A 14,973-nucleotide genomic window follows, 5' to 3' on the forward strand; every position below is an offset into this window, starting at 1 on the left:
GTAACACAACGTTCTATGGTACTGTAAATATATTGTTAGGTGTTCTATGGATTTGATAGCAGAAAAACAAAATCTATAAAATTTTAGATTTTTTTTTTTTAAATAGTGAAATACGTACTCATCTTTCTTGGGCCACAGGTCACTGCTGAGACCCCAGATCAAATAATCATTGTCCAGCTTCAAATTCAAAGCCTCCTGGCATTTCCTTTGACTTACATACTCACGGGGCTTTGCTTGTGGATTTCGGTCAGTGCCTGCAGAAATTAGATAGAATCTGAATAAATATTTCAATAGGGTTATGGTCTTACATTGGCAAGTAATGTTAAGTAACCAGAGAAGAGGGAATAGCTGTATTTAGTGAGTGAATTGGTTCTTTCTTCAGCTGCTATTGGTCCATATTTATCACCCGGGGGCAAACAAATCATCTTCTCAGCTCTACCTTTTTCCTCAGAGAGGCCAATTATATGCAACACATATACTGCAGCATCTGACCCTGAAAAACCAGTTCCCTATCTCAGTACTAGAGGCTAACCTCATCTGTCTGCGGATCATCCAGGGAAGATTCCTATCAACAGAAGTGAAAGGAAGGCCATTTTTGCTGAGGGGAGGACAGCCATTGGCAGCCTTTCTACAACAGATCCTTCCCACATTGATTGGAGGCAGTGGTGGGTTGCTACTGGTTCAGCCCGGATCTACCGAATAGGTAGTAACTTTAGCAGGGGTGGGTTCTAAATTTTTTTTACTACCAGTTCTGTGGGCGTGGCTTATTTTATGGGTGTGGCTTGGAGGTCATGTGACTGGGTGGGCATGGCTAGCTGGTCATGTGACCGGGTGGCCATGGCTATGTGTATAGGGACTACTCAGAGGGCTGAAAAAAGTCATTTCTGACAGGTCCTTGCACTTGACTGGTCCTCACACTTATGACCATCTTCACCTTTATGCCCGTGCAGCATTCTTAACAACCATGTTACTCATTTCACAACTGCTTCTCTTCACCATGGTGACAAGATAGGGCAAAAAATGTAAAATGTGAGGACAGTCATAAGTTCGAGGAGTGGTCAAAAGTGCAAGGACCAGTCAAAAATAACTTTTTCAGCTCTCTGAGTAATCCATATGCACAAAAGGATACAGCAATAGAGAGGGATGAAGGAAGGAGAAGAGAGGGAAGGAAGAGAAGGGAGGAAGGAAGGGAAGGGAAATTAGAGTAGGAGTGAGGGTAAGAGAGGGAGGAAGAGAGGAGGAGAAGGAGAAAGGAAGAGGAAGTAGGGAGGAGAAGAAGAGGGGGGGAAGAGAAAGTAAGAAGGAAAGAAAAGAGAGAGGTGGTAGGTTTGAGGAGAAAGATTGCTGTACAATAAAAAAGATGAAAGGGAAGAAAGGAAACCCCAAACAAATATAAAGATATTAAGATAAAAAATGAATTGTTAATCTTTAAAGAATAAAAGAGGACAAATATGAATAAATAGCAATAATTAGAAACACACATACAAACATACAATGTATTTTCTTTGAACAGAGTATTTGGCCGGTTCACAAATTTAAACAGTGTTTAGTCATTTCAATTAAATTTAAAATTTCTATATTTCCTTTTTGCCATATTTATTCCTCATCTATTTTTTTAAAAAACCAATATTACCCTTCATCCTCATCTCTAATCTTAATCAAATTCAATTTTTCCCTTCTATTCTATATTATACCCCTTCCCATTGTCATCTATTTTTATATCCATCCTTACATTGGTTAATTATGTAATATTACAGTTGTTTAATACAAATTTTAATTAATTTTAATTTTACAAACATTTTAATATAAATCAATTAGTTATATAATTATCTTTTTTGTATATTAATCAATATGAACATGAATATTCCAATTATTTCCATGCAATCCAATTTCTTACAAATCAATTAATTATATTTACCAATAATAATAAACCAAATAATTTCCCCCATATATTCCTCCAAACCACAACTTAACCATTTCTGCTTTCAACACAATATACAATTAATAATATCTCAATTATTACAATTCCTTAGAGCTTTTTTTCTTTTGTGTTTTAAAATCTTGAACTCTCCTCTTTTGCCCTAAATTTCCCATTGTTTGCACCTACCTTTTTTGGTGAGCAAAAAGAAAAAGAAATCTCTCCCTGCCTCATTTTGTCACGTTGCAGCAGAGCCTGCTTTACTTTCAGTTTCATTTTTTCCCTAGCATAGCTACTCATTTGTTTTATTTTAACACTGATCACTTGTAGGGCGGCCCTTTGAAGCCCTGCGGCAAGAGTTTAAACAATTTTTTTCCCCTCTAGCCATCAGCTGGGACTCAGGAGGCAGCAATAGATTGGGAGTGGGGCCAAATAAAGGCTAAAAATAACGCGGGGGGTGGAGGGGCGGGGGGGGTGAGAATCAGTTCGGTGACGTCATATCGTCACCGCTACCGGCTCGCAGGAACCGGTGCGAACCGGGAGCAAGTTACCATTGAACTTTAGGAACTAGTTCTCCGAACCGGTAGTAATGGCAGCCAGGCCATGCCCCCGAACCGGTCCCCCGGTCGCTGCTTGCTCACCCACCCGAAGCTGACCAGAGCAAAGAAGCCTCTTAGCTGCCTGGCCGCAAGGCGCCGAAAAGTCCTTCACCTGGTGAAAAGAAAGCTGTGTATGCGCGAAGATGGTGGCAGCGACCGGAGGTCTTTCCGGCGCTGTGCGCCAGTGGCTGGGTGGAAAAGAAGCCTCTCAGCTTCCAAGTTCAGCAGCAGGCTCAGTCCCTTCACACAGGGTCATTTTTCTCTGCACCTGAGAAAGATCAAAAGGCGCAGAGCAGCCTTTAATGACAAAGTCCCCTAGACAAGGTAAAAGAAAACAAACCGCTGAGGGAAGGAGCCCACCGAAGCTGCCAGCATTGCAGCCGCCCCCCCCTCTCCATGCAGCTTGGAGCTCCAAGCGGAAGAAGTCCTCGACTGTGCAAAGAAGCAGCAGCTCTGGGTGTGCCACACCTGCTTCTTTCTCTTTTAAGAGCCACTTTGCAAACAAGGTGCAAAGTGGCTCTCAAAGAGAACGAAGTGATCGTGGTGCACCCAGAGCTGCCGCTTCTTCGCAACAGCCGAGGACGGAAGAGTTCGCTCAGGAGCGATGCCGGCAAGGAAGGTGGCTGGGTCAGAGGGAGGCATAGTCTCAGCTCTCTGGGATGGGTAAACAAGTGTGGGGATGTGAAGGGAAGCGGACTCAGTAGCCCACGTGTTGCACCCCCCTCCCAGCCTTTGCCTGTGCCTCCGTGCCACCAGCATCTCATGAAGCCGCCGTTGGAGCCGCAACAGGGACTGGGGCAGCCCGGTAGCAGCCATGAGCCATGCTTTCCTCTAAGCACTGTAGGTGGCAGAGGGAAACAGTTGCTTCTCTCTGTGAGACTTGGAGGAAAGCGCAGCTCATGGCTGCTAAAGCACCTCAATCAGCTACAGCCCAGACGAGCTGAGGAACTGCGAGGAGCCTCCCGTGTGTTGCACCCCCCTCCCAGCCTTTCCCTGTGCCTCCGTTCTGCCAGCGTCTCCCGAAGCTGCCGCCATTGGAGCCATGACAGGGGTGGGGGCAGCCCAGTAAACTTAGTGCCCGACGGAGGTGCGGGGGGAAAGCTGGGAGGGGGTGCAACATGTGGGAGGCTCCCCGCAGTTCCTTGGCTCATCTGAGCTGCAGCTGAGTCCGCTGCCCTGAGCTGGCGGAGTGGGTTGCTCCAGCTGCAACCACGAGGAAGGCCCATCAGAAGTGAGAAGGGGTGCTTTTCGGCCAGGAAGGGCAATGGAGGGAAAGCCGAGATGACCACCACCACCCCACGTGTCCCGACCGGGATATGGAGCTGGAGTGTCAAAAAAAAAGTTTCAAAAAGTCCCAAAAATTTTAGCCACCTTTTTGATGGGTGTGGCTTTGGGGGGGTCATGTGACTGAGTGTGTGAGTGATGTCACATTGGCCACGCCCAATCAGTCACGCCCCCCCCACCTAGCCACACCCACCAAACTGGTAGAAAAAATTTTAGAACCCACCACTGGTTGGAGGATCTTCTGATTCACTGGAACAGATTGATCAGGATACAGAAAACTGGTAGAATGATAAAAATGGCTCCTCCGTTTTTTTCTGATGTAACTCATCCCTAGTTCCACTTCCTCACAGACAAAATCCTGAATCCTTATCTAAAACAGAAACATTCTGTTTAGAAAAACCCTGTGGTGAGTTTGAATAACAGTGATAAGGATGAGGAATAAGATGTTTCCTCTCTTTAAAACAGAAAAAGAGTGAAGAGATCAATTTAAAGGCATGCTCCTCTTACAAGCAAAAGAATTCACCAGACCTGCGTCTATTTCTGCATCCTTACTGTAACCAGAAGCATTAAAAGGGAGACTTTGTTTTAAGAAAGCAGACCGAAATCCCATTATTCCTTTTGATAATTCATGAATAAGGGAAGTTTGAAGGAATTACTGAAACACATTTGTGAGGATGATGAATCCTGAAGTGTTACAAAAAATTTTGAGAAATATTCAATCATGCACATTTTGAGAGAATTTCTATCTGACTTCCAATGGGAAATACTTTACTGTTCCATAGAAATGTGAGCTTCTGTGAAATAAAATATGTCCTACTGACACTTGAGGTTTTTAATGGCTGCCCTCTTTTACTTTTTGAGAAAACTACAGCATTCTTACTCAAGGAAAATTCTGGGAAACACTGAGATTTTGACTGTAGAGATGAAAATTCAGCATGTAGGTGAAGTTATCCCGATATCTCAGTAACTCCCACCCTGCTGGCCTTCTCTAGAAAGCTTCAAGAGCTTAAATTGAATAAATTAAATTAAATCAAATTAAATAGACTAATGTGAACTTTCAAATAGGGTTGAAATGAACTTTCAGATTTAAAGAAGAGCCTTGGTAGTACAGTGGTTTAAAGCACCCTGTTATTAAGACCAGCTGCCTGCAATTACTGCAGGTTCGAATCTCGCCAAGGCTCAAGGTTGACTCAGCCTTCCATCCTTTCTAAGGTAGGTAAATTGAGGACCCAGTTGTGGGGGCAATAAACTGACTTTGTATAAATATACAAAAGTATGAAGGCTATTGCTTAGCGCATTGTAAGCCGCCCTGAGTCTCCGGAGAAGGGCAGCATACAAATCAAATTTTAAAAAAAAGAAAATGTTTGTTTCAGAGAAAAGATCTTACCTGATTTAATAACTTCTAAAACGTCCATGACATAGATATCATTACCATCTTTTTCTTCTATCCGAAGCAGCTTGGTTTTGTAGACTTATAAGAACAAAGACAGAAACAATACTCATTAAGACAGCTGATTATTTTTCACCATGAGTGGCATAATCAGTGAGGCACAGGCACTGCTAATTATCTATGTACAATTATTATTCCCAATCATCCAGTGAGTGTGTGCAGCATGGAAATGTTCTCTGAATCTCAGTGTTTTGGCTCTGCTTACTCACTGATACAGATCTATTTCTATGAGCCCTGAATTGTTATATGCTGCACTGGAGGGTAAATAACACACCAACAAGCAGCACCATGTTAACTAGAAAAATATCATTGCAGAATGAACGTGTGTATTCTGAGGGTTAAAAAAATCCATCTTATTATGAATAAATTCAAAATGGCTGCTCCAAATCATGACTTCTTGATAATTAGAAATCGAGCATTAATAATGAAAGACACCACTACCTTATTAATAAGATTCTACAATATAAATACCATAATCCACATTTGGCTCGCAGGCTTTTTGAATTCGTAACTGAAGATCAATCTTTTTCTGCTGGTTGAGCAAGGAACAGGTTTCTTCAAGAAGGGAAAAGAAAAAACAGCATATTGGATTGATCGTTGATGATACATGTTCTCATTTAAAATACATTGCTAGGGGAAAATATTCCATACTATCTCTTCCTCAAATCTTTCATTTTGGTGCTCAGATACAAACTTTATTTAATTATTCCAACTTACCTTCTGCACATCGGCAAATGTTACCATGACATATCTTATTGAGAAGGCCTGTTGCTTTATCTGGATGGTAGAACTTGGTACATTTTTCATCTAAAGGAAGAATTAAAAGTTATGTCCATACATCACATCAATAAATCTATGATGACTATAGATATAATTATTTAGAAGAACAAAGAGTAACCCATTTTCTCAAGGAGATTTCAAATTTGGGGCATGTCTGACCTGACAAGGCAATGGAAACTTATCAAGAATGTTGGTTGGCTGATTGAGTTTTGTTAAGCATTTACCTGAGAAGCAGAGTGCAACAATGCATCAAGAAATGTAAGAGAGGATATCCCATTATATAATGGAGTTAGTAAGTTGGAACGTGGACATCTGTAGAATTCTGCTCCTTTTGTCAAATGGCATTGCATTGCCAGTTTTGAGCATGCATGTGATGCCACAATTAACTTGTGGTGTGACCAATTAAGTTGTGGTTTGATAACACAATGTTTACTTTTGTCGTTCTAATCCCCCTTGATGCCTCCTGTATATGCCACTTTTTGACAGTATAAAATAGACTATAGTTAGTCCTCAATTTATGATCACAATTGAGCTCTGAATGCTGGTCATAGTCATTGCTGTTGTAAATTGAATCTTCGCATGACCAGACTCACAATTGATCACAATTGGGACTGGCAACTTGATTGCTAATCAGAAAATCGTGTGACTACAATTGGCCTTATGAACTTATTTCCCTTTTGGTTGTTGGGCAAAGAGATGCAGTTGCTATGTGAAAAATAACATGAATGTAATTTACAATTTTACTTCCACCTCCCAAATTCTAGAGTATTGTTGCAAGCAAATATGTATGCTAGTTTCAAAGAAGCAATCTCATGACTGAGGGATTCTACAATGCTTGTGAATGCAAAGATTGGTCACAAGTTACTTTTTAGCACCATTGTGCCTTTGAACAATTTGCAGTGTCCCATGGCCATTGTAAGTGAGGACTACAGATGCCTTATAAGTGAGATTACAGGCCAATAATCTTGCATTTTCACTGAAGTTAACAATACCTAGCAAAAATGAATCAAATGGGGACAAATTGACCTTCCAGGTAAACTAGGTATCCCTGTGACACAGCAAGCAATCTTAGGGTTGCACCAGTGGTGGGTTGCTCCCGGTTCGCACTGGTTCGCAAGAACCGGTAGTAAAAATTTCTAGTAGTTCAGAGAACCAGTAATAACATTGGCTGGCCAGGCCCCCGAACCGGTCCCCGGCCCGGTCGCCGCTCGCTTACCCCACCCACCTCATCAGAGGCTTTTTTTTTTTTTTACTTTTAAAAGCATTTTTTCTACAACCTCTTTGGCCGAAAAAATGCTTTTAAAAGTAAAAAAAAAAAGCCTCTGATGATCGCGCGGCTCAGCTGGGATCGTCAGAGGCTTTTAAAAGCATTTTTTCTACAATCTCTTCATCCAAAAAATGTTTTTAAAAGTAAAAAAAAAAGCCTCTGATGATCGCGCGGCTTAGCTGGGATCGTCAGAGGCTTTTAAAAGCATTTTTTCTATAACCTCTTCAGCCGAAGAGGCTGTAGGGAAAAAAAATGCCTTTAAAAGCCTCTGGCGATCTCAGCTGAGTTGCCTGATCGTCAGAGACTTCTAAAAGCATTTTTTTCTGCAACCTCTTAAGGTTGTAGAAAAAATGGTTTTAAAAGTTAAAAAAAAAAAGTTGGTCATCCCCACCCAGTCACATTACCCCCCCCCCACCAAGCCACGCCCACAAAATAAGCCATGCCCACAGAACCAGTAGTAAAAAATTTTAGAACCCAGCCCTGGGTTGCACCTATATGCAAAATCAGTGTAAATGCTTTGTGCAGCAGAATGTCTTGAGTGAGCACATCCTTTCCTGAAATTAAAGCATAATCCATTGATCTGTGCTGCCAACAAAACTGAATTAGAACTGGGCCTTCTAACGCCAATAGTCTTGTATTTTTGAGATGCATCCACTCACTTATCCATACCAAAGCTGCTACCTGATAATATTTTCCCCAATCTGACAAACTGAATCCCCCTCTTTCTCTAGCATCTTTACAGATAGGATGGCATGCTATTTTATGGGAGGAAAAGCATAAAGTCCATCAGTACTTCCAGAGGCATTATATTAGGAGGGTTCTATTAGATATCTGGATTAAGACAAAAAGAATTAATTATATGAAAATTTCCAACTGGGTGTCAACTTTGGAAATGTATACTCATCCAAATTTTACTAAATTGGGGGGGGGGGTGTTTAATCACCTATAAAGATATTCTGAATGAGAGAGGAGAATTGAAAGCGAGAAACATTTTAAAGGAAGAAGGAATTGAATTGGAATGGTGGGCATACCTCCAAATACAATCTAAATTTAGCAAAGATAAAAAGGAATGGGATATAAAGCAAGAATTATCATAATTAGATAAGATTTTATTAAGCAGGGAGGGCAAGACCATAAGTAAATTATATTGCTATTTATTGAAGCAAGACATGATTTATTTTTATTTATTATTTATTTTATTAAATTTTTTTACCACCCTTCTCCTACTGGACTCAGTATTTTATTTTTGGTGAACAGCCAAAAATAAAAAACATCACATACAAAATTTAATTTTTTGTAAAAAGAATTAGACAAATTTTGGCCCAATTAAATTTAAAACACCCCAACTAAAATCAATTTACAATTAAAAATATTTAAAAATATCTAAAAATATCTAAGGGGGGGGGGGGGTTACGCCAGCCCAGCTTGATGAAATAAAAAAGTTTTAAGGGCACGGCAAAAGGTACAGAGATCTGGTATCTTACGTATCTCCGGGGGCAGGTTGTTCCAGAGAGCAGGTGCTGCCACAGAGAAGGCCCTCCCCCTGGGGGTCACCAGCCAACATTGTCTGGCCGACGGCACCCTAAGGAGTCCCTCTCTGTAGGAGCGTACAGGCCGGTGGCAGGCTATCAGTGGCAGAAGGCGGTCCCGTAAGTACAACGGGATTGAGGAACAACTCAAAGAAACGATAATAATTTGGAGCAAATATTTTGGGCATAGTATTGATTTGGGCAATTGGCAGACTCTCTGCGAAAAAAAATTAAAAATTACATTAGCAACTTCATATAAGGAAAATTTATATAAGATATTGTATAGGTGGCACTTCCCCCCCACTAGATTAGCACGAATCAATAAGGGAAATTCTTCGGCATGTTGGAAGTGCAATGTGGCTTCAGGGAACTTCTATCATATGTGGTGGGAATGCCCAAAGGCAAAGAAATATTGGAATCTGATAAAAGGTTGGTTGGAAGAAATTTTGTTAATAAACATAGAAATCAAACTGGAATTTTTCCTTTTGGGAATGACAGAGGGCAAATACAAGAAAGTCATAAATTATCTACTACTGCATATACTTACAGCGGCACGGATAGCCTTTGCGCAGAAGTGGAAAGAGAAAGATACCCCAACTGAAGAGGAAATACTACTAAAAATTTTCAACTGCGCAGAAATGGATAGACTCACCTTGGAACTCAAGGATAAAAGCGAAACATTGTACTATAAAATCTGGGCAAAATTCTATGAATGGTTAGATAAAAGGAGGATAGCCGAGACAAATGTGTATTGTTAGACTAGAATTATATACATTATTATAGATAAATATGTATGTGAATTGTATAGATAGGTATATGTAGATATAGATATATATAATTATATAGGAATAAGGTATAAATTACTATTATTATACTATGTTTAAATAACGTATAAGGTGTAAGGAATATATTATTATATTATCATTAGTATATTATGTATTAACTTAAAGTGTTGGAAGATGCTTGGGTCCAGTGATGTCATATCTATGTCCAATGTTTTTAATTTTGAACTACTAATAAAAAACTTTTTTAAAAAATTGAATTAGAACTGGGCATGGGTGTTTGTCAGTTTTGGTTTTTCAACTTTGCAAAAATGATTAGTTGGATTAGAGATTTTTTTAAACAGTTATTTTATATTTTAAATATTTAATATTTTATAAATGTGTATGCATTTGGGGATTTTTTTTCCAAACAAATGCCTTTTGGAATATTGCCTACTATATATATAGCTTTTACAGGTAATTTTCTCTAAAATAGCACTATTTTTGAGGTTAAAGAGCTGCAATGAAAATGCTATTCAGAAATAAAAACAATAATGAACTTTCAAAATATTAATTAGAATGGCAAAACTCTTCCTCAGCTAGGATAAACTCAGCTTCCTAAGTCTCAGTATCACTTTTTTTCTCTAAGATGAGCATCACGTTGCCCACCAGACCAAAGAAAAATAGAATCTTGGTGTCACTGGCTTCAGAATGGAACTACTTGCCACAGCCAATTTGCCATGGCCAACTTACTGCGGCCAACTGGTCACATGACAAGTCACTGTGGGCCAGTTCAACATTTCAATTTAATTATTTCAAATAATTTAAAAAATATTTTTTGTCATTCAGATTTCATTTTGCATCCTTTCTTTAATGATTCTATTCTACCATTTCTTTGATATTAGTGTAACTTTTGCTTCACGGCGAGTTGTGCCATGGCGAGTTGGCTGTGGCAGGTTGGCCGCAATGAGTTGGCCATGGCAAGGTGGCCATGGTGAGTTGGCTGCAATGAGTTGTCCTAGACCCCACTAGCTTTGTTTTATGCTCTTCAGGAGGCAAGCAAAGGAAACTCATGCCAGAAGTCTACCAAAATACTGTACAGAGCTCTGTGTCAATAACTTTCAACGTTCTCAAGTGATTTTTCATCAGGTTCACCTGATTCGCCAGTTACGTCCCTTTCTAGATCGGGACTCGTTACGCACAGTCACTCATGCCCTCGTCACCTCTCGTCTGGACTATTGTAACGCTCTCTACATGGGGCTCCCCTTGAGGTGCACCCGGAGGCTCCAACTGGCGCAGAGTGTGGCTGCGCGGGTGGTTATGGGAGCAACGTGGAGCTCCCATGTAACACCTCTCCTGCGCGAGCTGCACTGGCTCCCGGTGGTCTTCCAGGTGCGCTTCAAGGTTCTGGTTACCACCTTTAAAGCGCTCCATGGCTTAGGACCTGGTTACTTACAGGACTGCCTACTACCATCAATAGCCTCCCACCGACCAGTACGCTCCCACAGAGAGGGGCTCCTCCAGGTGCCGTCGGCCAAACAATGTCGGCTGTCGGCCCCTAGGGGGAGAGCCTTCTCTGTGGGGGCACCGACGATCTGGAATGAGCTCCCCCCAGAGATACGGAGGATTCCAGACCTGCGCACCTTCCGCCGCGAGCTGAAGACGCTTTTATTTCATCAAGCTGGCCTCGCCTAAATCTTCTCCCTTTTAAGTGTAAATTTTAAATTTTTACTGTGTTTTAAAATATGGGTATTTTAAATTATGGGTATTAATTCAGCCAAATTTATTTTATTCATTTTATTCGATTTTAAATTTTGTATATCTATGTGTTTTATTTCATGGCTGTGCACCACCCTGAGTCCTTTGGGAGTAGGGCGGTATAGAAATTCAATAAAATAAAATAAATAAATAAATTCATTCTTCACTTCAGCCTTTATAAAATAGGTATAAAGAGACTTTTGGAAAGTCAAGAATATTTTATAAAGTATCAATTATTGTTGGGTATTTTTGCCTAATTTTGCCAAGCTCCAGTATGTTGAATGGTGTTCAATACATCTGCCATTACCTAGATTGTAGTAGCTGTACACCTTGACTATTCCTGGCTGAATGAAGCCAACTTCAAAATGCTTGTGAATCTTAAATTGCAGGCATTCCTCCTGCAAGTGGGAGACCTGGGATGGAGAGAAAAGATAATTTTGTGAGTGCTAGTTTGCTCATGGAGGTAATAAGGATTTTTTATAGACGTTCCATCTGTATAACCAGAGATGCAGTGGCGCAGCTGGATAGGGATGCTGGATCTGCTGACCAGAAATGGTTGACACTCTATCAATTCAAGGCCTGGTAGTATCATGGGACAGGGCGATTTCCCGTGACTATGCCACACAAAGTAAATAACATAATTATGAAATAAATGAAATAAAATCTGTATAACTTCAAAGAAACTACTTATTCCAAGTTGGGTGCTCAAGTTTGACCCACTGATTGAAGGACTAAGTTCTATAAGTCTGTCCAAGTTGTGGAGAATAAAGGTTAATAATGGAAAAGGTTCATATACGGAGAGGATCAGCAGGTTGAAATGGTGTCACAGAAAATACTGGTCAAAAGTTAGAGTATTAAAACAATTCTGTCATATCTTCTTTTTGTTAATTAATTAATCTATTTATATTTTATGTTTTTTTTTAATATCCAAAATTCCCTCAGTGCCCAGATACAGTGCTGTCTTCCCCATTTTGAGTCAGCAGGAAACTACCCTGGCACAAAATTGGCTAAGCCAAGGACAGTGCCATTCATCACCCTCATTATTGTGGCAGAATATAGATTGTTAGCATAATTTGGATTAGCATACGTTTGCTGGCCCAAGGACTGGTGACATGCACATCACTGCAATCATGGAAAACAGACAGGAGGTAGCAAAAATGTGATCTTGAAATATAATGTAAGAGATTATTATATCTCTTTCTTACTAGATATATGATCTGTTACAATCAACAATGAATTATGTAGATTTATTTCGCTGAATATACACACTATCATTTTCAGTATTACACACTTCGTGTTTGCCTAGCAAACCAAATAACCAACCATGCAACTACTCAAAGAAATTGATTCTATACATATTTACCTTGTCTAAGTAAATGACAAGAGTTCCTTTCTGAGCAATATTATTGTCAGTTTCAAACTTGGAGATATATCTGTCGACTCTTTTAGAAAGCTAAACAATGAAAGAAAAGATATTAATTCAGGAGTTGCAGATGATTCAAATACATGGAATTGCAGATAACTGAAGCCATTTGTATTGGCATTGTGTTACATTTATAGCAAAATCTGAAAGTATTTTCAAAGTTCCCAGGATGTACATCTGAGAAACTTTGAGACAGCCAAAAAGAGTTTTAATATTAGTAATTTGCCAAAGAAATTCCACAGCCTTGTACAAATCAAATTCTTCCGACAGTCAAATTCTGGGTCTATAGAAATCACTGCTTACAGTCAACACCAAGAAAGTTAAAATAGTTAAAAGTTAAAATAACCTTGACTTCAGTTCAAGACTTTCTGATTTTTTAAAAAATGCCTTTTATGTGTCATTGAAATAAAATTCAGCATCTTATTGATTCATTTACTGGTAATGAAGATTCATTCATTCCCTCTGCAGTTTTAACCATATAGGCAAATGATTAACTATAATACATTCTCTAACTCTAACCTTCATGGAACTATAGAAACAGCAACTTCAAGCCCCATCCAAAGCTTGCCTACCGTTGTAAGGTCTTCAACATCAGGGATAAAACCAGTCAGCATAGAAACATCAATTATTGTCATTGTAGAATCAACTTCTCCCAGATAACTAAAATCAAGAATGGAGAAAAAATTACCAAAGATGGATTTCCTAGTTCACAAACAATTTCCTGTTCATTGCTATGTGGGCAGTTCTGGATTTTTCAAAATGTTTCATCTTGAAGGGGAGAAATCTAGTTATTGACAGATCTTATAGTCTGGCACTTGAGCCACCGCAATGTACGTGCTCCTAACTCACAAAACAATTTTTATGAATGTTTTTACTAGGTTTATGAATTTGGGTGAAAACTGAGTAAGAATCATTAAGGCACAAAATGGAATGTATTTTTGTTCTTTAAATGACAAAACCAAACTGAAGACCTATCATTAGTCTCACTCTATAGTTCTCTTGAGTCCAGCTCAACATCTGATGGATTCATGAACAAGTTTGTGGAATTTTCCCATCAACATGGAATATATTTGCCATTACCTTCTCCTGGGTCATTTTTCTCAACTTCTGAGTCTAGCCTATAGTTCTAGAGTCCCCTAGAGGTTTCCCATTCATTGTACTTGCCATCCTGCTATAGCATATTGCAATTTCTGCATCCCTAAATCAATCTGAAGGACCTGCAGTGACTTAAATCCTGCTCTTTGTTTCATCCACCAACAAGAAAATGTTACAAATTGGGATGGTGCACAGAAAACAGATCAATATACAAGCAGAGATAAAGTGTAAAGCTGGGAAAAGTATAACTATTTTTTTGAAAAGTAACACAAGTGCTTCTTCAGGTTATTACTCTAAATATTCAGTTACAATCCAGAGTTTTCTTGAACGTTCAACATTCTTACCTAATGCAGATTTTAAGCTTGAGGGTTGCCTTGGCTCCCTTTGCCTGTTTTGAATCTAAAAATTACAAAAGAAAGGGGGAAAATCAGACTCTGCACAAATTCTTAGCAGCTTTTTTAAGTGAAAAGTTTTGTCTAACTGGCCATAGCATCTTCTTGGAAAACAAAGCATTAATTTAATTGTTTTCACTTTCCATTTCTATAATTGATTGGGTTTTGAAAGAGGTCTTGGAAGAAGTGAATAGGGAATATTTAGATTCAAATCCAGATCAAATTTCAATAATTGAAGAACTGGTTGTGTAGTAAAGTATGTGAGCTAGGAATTTTCAACCTGGGTATAAAAAAATCATTTTGCAAGAACCAGATTTATGTTTTTTTCTTTACATCTACAGTAATTGCTATTGTACATGTCTGTTTGTGCAGAGTTTGTGTGTGTGTATTATTGTTTATCCTAGAAAGATAGAAAACTGGTGGCAGAAAAATACTTAGTGGTCCATTGAGACTGGGGTTTTTGTTTGTTTATTTTTAATTGTATTTTTTATTTTTTGTTGGATAATGGATATGTGTTTATCTCAAGCATGTTTAAACTTAGTTACTGATGACTGACCTATTAACTCTGCTGGAAGTTGGTTCCAAGTTTCCACAACTCTTTCCGTAATATTTTCTAACATTACTTTTGAACCTCCCTCCTGTCAGTTAGAAGTTATGCCCCTGTGTTTTTGATTTTTGCAAAATATTGAAAATACCTCCTTCTAGAACCTTATTCAC

General features: G+C 39.3%; 1 protein-coding gene across 1 annotated transcript in view; it reads right to left on the reverse strand.

The window, feature by feature from the left end:
- C3 (complement C3) overlaps positions 1–14,973 on the reverse strand; it is a 69,270-nt gene that overhangs the window by 1,613 nt on the left and 52,684 nt on the right. Inside the window, exons 32-39 of the mRNA XM_070938225.1 lie at positions 14,209–14,263; positions 13,342–13,429; positions 12,710–12,799; positions 11,654–11,759; positions 5,969–6,058; positions 5,723–5,806; positions 5,189–5,272; positions 119–254 (exon numbers count right to left, since the gene is read on the reverse strand). Of these exons, the coding sequence (XP_070794326.1) occupies positions 119–254; positions 5,189–5,272; positions 5,723–5,806; positions 5,969–6,058; positions 11,654–11,759; positions 12,710–12,799; positions 13,342–13,429; positions 14,209–14,263 (733 nt within the window). The remainder of the gene's footprint in view (positions 1–118; positions 255–5,188; positions 5,273–5,722; positions 5,807–5,968; positions 6,059–11,653; positions 11,760–12,709; positions 12,800–13,341; positions 13,430–14,208; positions 14,264–14,973) is intronic.

The sequence above is a fragment of the Pituophis catenifer genome, unplaced genomic scaffold, assembly GCF_029215685.1.
Source record: "Pituophis catenifer annectens isolate HBS135680 unplaced genomic scaffold, rPitCat1.0.hap2 SCAF_2, whole genome shotgun sequence".
NCBI lineage: Eukaryota > Metazoa > Chordata > Lepidosauria > Squamata > Colubridae > Pituophis > Pituophis catenifer.